This window comes from Malaya genurostris, chromosome 1, assembly GCF_030247185.1.
Source record: "Malaya genurostris strain Urasoe2022 chromosome 1, Malgen_1.1, whole genome shotgun sequence".
Lineage (NCBI taxonomy): Eukaryota > Metazoa > Arthropoda > Insecta > Diptera > Culicidae > Malaya > Malaya genurostris.
The window spans coordinates 89,371,550-89,377,549 of record NC_080570.1 but is presented as its reverse complement, the minus strand read 5'-3'; the positions used below and the strand labels follow the sequence as shown (position 1 = coordinate 89,377,549).

The 6,000-nt window shown below is 32.6% G+C and overlaps 1 protein-coding gene across 1 annotated transcript in view; it reads left to right on the top strand.

The window, feature by feature from the left end:
• The first annotated feature begins 1,886 nt into the window (after positions 1–1,886).
• The window catches only part of LOC131440682 (uncharacterized protein MCAP_0864-like), a 34,475-nt gene continuing 30,361 nt past the window's right edge, over positions 1,887–6,000 (top strand). Inside the window, exons 1-2 of the mRNA XM_058612176.1 lie at positions 1,887–2,422; positions 2,611–2,736. Of these exons, the coding sequence (XP_058468159.1) occupies positions 2,093–2,422; positions 2,611–2,736 (456 nt within the window). The 5' untranslated portion in view covers positions 1,887–2,092. The remainder of the gene's footprint in view (positions 2,423–2,610; positions 2,737–6,000) is intronic.

Here is a 6,000-nt window from a genome sequence, read left to right as displayed (position 1 = left end):
GAAAAGTACATTCGTCGTCTTTAAAAACCAGTGAGTCGATTCCATCCTTGGAAGCCAAAAACTTTAGCATTCTAAATTTTCTTTCAAGTTTCGATCAAATAGAAAAAGTCGATTTTGATTTTGCCACTTTTTCGGCTGTTGATTTCTGCAATTGCTTAACTACAACATATCGAAACCCAAATCAAGTAGACCATTTTAGAGAAAATTAACTTACATATGCAGTTCTTGAAAATAATTTCCAATAATTCTCTAATACATTGTCGAAAGCAACTTTCCAATCGTGCAAATCATTCGTCTTTTTAAAAAATTGTTAAATAAACGCAGCTGAAACGATAAACGTATGAGAAAAATTATCCTTTTTAGAAATGAATTCCATGCTTCTTCAATTAGACAGTTTTAAAAACTCAATTTTACCTAATTCTTGGAAATTCTATACCATTAGATTACTGTCCATATTTTATACAATCATACCATCAATCGAGGAGTTAGTTCTAAGACTTAGTTTTTATGAATGCTTCACGTAATTAATTTGAAAATATTTCCCTTGCTTCACCGTGTTTTTTCAGGTCCCAAAAATGTACGTTTGCATGTTCAAAATAAAGCTAATAAATTTTCACATATGCAATGCATCAAATGCACATATTCTGCTCTAGTTTTGTTTGAGAAATATTACAATCGATTACAATTACGTTCGATTGTATGCGATTCTTAATTAATGATAAACACGCCATGAATATATTTTTCCTGTTACAAATAAAGGAACTTTCCTGATTATTTTATGGTAACATTAAATTTCAGTCTTTGTAATTTCAGTGTACGAAATGAATGAATGAAAATTGTGAGATGAGTACTTAATCGATATGAATTTAATAATTTCAAAAATTTTAACAGAAAATGTATTAAAATGTCCAATTGCATGAAATATTGAATGCAGTATTTTTTCCAAATTCGCATGTTTCAGAAAACTTTGAGTTGTGCGAAATGTTGTCTTTCAAAATTTGTAGCTAAGAAGAGTTACAGTCGATTGTTGTGTAATCATTTGTCAGATATTACTTGATAATTTGGGCACTTATCAAATAAAGTGAATCACTGAAAATGTCAGTAAATACACGTATTTATCTGAACATGGTTGAGAATGGTGAAATAAAGTTTAAATATCTCCGTTAACAGTATATTTCTAACTATAGTTAGCTAATTGGACAGGTTATTACCATAAACTATATGAAAAATCTCAAAAACATAATATATCTCCACGCTGTAGAATTTGAGAAAACCAAAGCATTATAAAACTATGTGCTAACTTACTTTTACTATTCATCGAAAGTCGACCAACATCATAATCTACATTCAATTTTAAAAAATACGTCAAATATCTAGAGGCGAATAACGATTTTAGTTACTTAATGACTCAACTGCTGGACCGCCAAAACATGTGTAAAGCAATAAACCACTTTGTACTATTTCGTGTCTACGAAAGCTGATCTGCAGAACTGAGTGAGTGCCCCTGAAAGGTCTTAAGCCACAAATGTGGGAAATCCACCCAGCGCTTTTTCTCACTCTTGATCTCTCCGCTCTCTTATTCATAATACAAGACAATAAGACAATTGAACAAGATGTGACCGAATTCACACAGAACAACTACATATATACTTTTACATAAGCTTAAACTCTTATCGGGTGTATCCAACTGAGAGTAGCTGCTCATTTCTCTCATTCAGAGATAATGTGTGCAAGGGCCCGGCGCCGATAAATACATAGAGAATTTAGTTCTTGGCTTGCATCCTGCGTGAAAAAGTACGATGAAAAGGAAGTAAAGCACCTCATAGTCATTCACGTTTCAAAATGAACTATAAAGTCAGTTGAATTCTGAACGTTGTTCGCGGTAGACACCGGGCTGGGAACAAGATTTGGTGCGAGAGATTAGATGTATAAGAAGGAATACACATTTACGAGATTTGCGAAATTTCGCGAATTTCGCCAAACACGGTATCACCATTTTTGTATTTGTGCTTTGAAAAACATCATGTTCGTTTGCATGCATTAATGTTGCATGTTGCTCTTCCGTTAGACCGCGTGTTTCAGTGTTTTACTAATGCATTTCATGAGGACACGTGCGTTAACAGTATTTTTTAAATTCAGTGCGAATGTAAAACAAATCGGTGTGACAGACAAGGGAATGATGCGATTAAGAAGAATATTATCCAAAATTATAGTAATTGCACGTGTACCTGGCACATGGATGCTGGTTATTAGTGTATGTATGATAGGTGCACAATGTATGCCGTTGAACCATCTCGGGCAACCACAGTTCGAAAATGATACGCTTTGGTTAAATCCATGCAACGTTCATAGTTACAATGAGTCTACGACAAATAAAAGTAAACACATAACGCTAGCCCAAAGACTAGACAATCTCGACCGGGTAAGATATTTGATAAATAAATTGATTAGCGATATTTAAAACTCACTCGCGCATTAAATGCCTTCTCATATTTTTCAAAATCTTCATGAACAATATAAATCATACACCTCATCTAAAAAATCAAATCAATGCATTTTGCTTCCAAGAACGACTTTTACAAATTAGTATTTGTTTCAAATAACTTTCAGATAAAAAGCTCCATCATTCGCACAATGCAAGAAATTGACCAAATAACCAGCCATTCTGGTAAAGACACGGATTGGAACACATCGCAAAACAGAAAAAAATACATGTTCTTGCAACCATATAAAAAGGTAATTTAATAATATATCATATATCTAATGAACTCTCGCTATGCAACTATTCACAAAAGCGCTATAATTCCGGCAAATGCATCGACAATAAAGATGAGAAATAAAATTTCCAAATGTGCATGATCAACAAAATTAGCCTTCTCAGCTAAAGTTAGCAATAAACAGTAGAGTAACGATAATTAGTTTGAACTGTTTGATTCTCCTGAGATGATCGAGTGACGTCGTAGAAAGGGCGAAAAATATATATAGCAGGAAACCGAAGAACTCCAAAATCATTCGTATTTCGATATTGTTACCGCGATTTAATCGGTGGACACAAAATTTTCTGATTCAAGATTCATTGTACCAAAAATCGCCAAGTACATCAATCAAACATTTTTCATATTCTTTATTGGGCATAATTTTTCTCTATGCTTTATCTGTGCCGCATGTTGTAGTATATCATTATCGAAACTATATGATCATGATCCATATGAGAATGCAATATATCCGTATCGTGTGGAATATTTTTGTACTTCCCTTGTCCACACTGTTTCCGTGCAAGAAGCTTATCATTATATTATCTTTCACGCTTCTGGCTTTTGGATCACGCAATTGTAGATCCGTCTCTCAATGTGAGAAGGATCTCTTTTTGTTGAAAGGCTTTTCTTACTGTTGCATTTTTAATAATGATCACGTTCATGCATGGAGATGTTCATAATATTTATGACTTTAACATACCAGTATTATATATATATATATATATATATATATATATATATATATATATATATATATATATATATATATATATATATATATATATATATATATATATATATATATATATATATATATATATATATATATATATATATATATATATATATATTGTTCATATGTGACTCAAAAGGTTTCTTTACTGCATCGAATGGTCATTTTATGTGCGCGAATAAAAAAAAATAGGGAATACCTTACTCTACTTGGTGATTCACCCGCTTTCAAATACAGTTTCTGCAGTGATTCGTCATCAGTTTGACCATCATCATAATAGATGAGACTGTTTCGTTTTCGTTTCAATGAAATATGATGTCGCAGGTTGTATATCCTTTAGCGATCAATGGATTACAAACAATGCTCATGTTATGATGATCGCAAGAAATCCGGCACAGTAAGATTAATCTATTTTCTTTTTTGCAATTCTGAATTAAATAGAGCTATTGTACCAATAGTCATCTCATTAGTAGAGTCACCATGTTGTTTAACAAATTACTCAATTTTCAATCAATGAATTGTGATGAAAAATAATACAATATTGCTGTTATAGTGACGCGAAAGCTCCTTATTTTGTCTTACTCTTGAAGTCCATATATCGAACAGAGACAACAGATCTCACTCTAACTCTTGGTTTTTTGTATATACGCTGACTAATGGTGCTGAGATGAAGCCAATACCCTACATTCACTTCCATTCACAGCTTACACTAATAAGCTATTCGATACACAAAATAGAAACACTAAGAGATCATTTATTCAACAACAATATGAATCCCACAGCGACTTCATAAATGTCCTAAATCAAAATTTGCTATCACTTAAATTTCGAACTATCTTCAGTTCTAAACCCTTAACTGTTCCGACTTGTAATTAAAATTATAACTCATTATCACATCACATCGCCTAGGGCAGAATTTATTTTATAACGTCGTTCGCCTTTTTGAAATTGGTCCATAATTTTATAAACGAATAATCCTTTTTCCTTCGAATCCAAATCCATCATTTTGATGACGCGTATGTCGAGTTTGGCAGCGATTTCCGATAGTCCATGCATTTTTAGCAACTTTTGCTGTTGCTGCTTCACGAGAGTGGATCGCATGTAATTTTGTCTGGACATAAAAAGTTTGATTTATTTTTCACGCTCTGTCTCGCATGTTTAACTTAAATTCACAATTATATATCGTTAAAATAACAAAAGGGTGAAAAAGGGGTATAGAATTACGTAGCGTTGAAAACAATTTTTTCCAATATCTGATAGAACATTAAAAAAATAATGTGAAAGTATTCAAAGTCTCTTTCTTTCAAAGTCGGTTCAAATATCGAGAGGATGAAAAACCATATATTTTTAATGGGCTTAACATTCTAATTTGACTACTACATTAATGAACTTATCTAAAACACTTATTCTTATCGAGTAAAACAGTTGAAATATGTTGAATAGAAACCACAAAGTCTCAGTTTCAAAAGTTCAATGTCGGCCACTGAAAAAAACCTTTTTTAATCCACCTAGTGGTGTAATGATGCCTTTCTCATATTACATATAATTTCAAAAATATCACTAAAAGATTCTGTGAAGAATTTTTTTTCCATCTATGTATATAAAAATGCAGAGATCATTCTTTGTAATCGCATCACTTAAGAACGGATGGACGGATTTACATGAATCTTTTTTTGTTTGATTAGTTTCTACCCCCACCGGGTTCGTAATTAAAAAAATTAGGAAAATTTGCCGGAAAAGTGGGAGAATCTATAAAGTTGTTTTGTATGGGCAATGGAATTTTCCGTTGAAAAAGTCATCAATGAATGCTAGATCTACGATTGATGTTTGGCGCGCAACGAGTTACATAAGTGTTTGGTCGTCGAAGAAAAGAATACTAGATCGTAGAAAAAATATTTGGCGCGCAACGAATAGTTTTGTGTCGAGATTTCACATGCATACTTGATTCATGTTATTTGTCATTTCGAGTCACGTGCTTAATTGGATATCACAGTTATTGCTTGCAAATGACTCAATAACGGAATGCCTATGACTGTATGCTGTAGGCATGAGAAAAAGTTCTGATATCGTTTACCACGTAATGGAGTTAGATAAATTATATTGGTCATCGTGAGCGCGAATTTAACAAATCAGAAATTTTTTGATTAAACCAACGAGCAGATTGTTCTGTAGAAGCGCTAATGTCAAACTAATAGATTGTTTTTGCTTTCTAATGATTTAGCGCACATAATAAGTGGCCATTAGCTTAAGCAGTGTGCCTTAATCTTATATTATATTATTGAATAAAAAAAAATCATTAGATATCAATGTACAATATGATTATCATAACGGATTTATACTGCCATTTTATATATCATATTCTGAGAAGAATGTTCAAATTGGCAAGATCAATATTAAATTAAAATTTAAGCGACGTCTCCTTGAGCAATCAAAAGTTCCACAGTAGCTGACAGGCCCGTGTGGGGTTTCAAGAGAGGTTTCAAGGGTGGGTTCAAAAGAAGGGGTTCATGA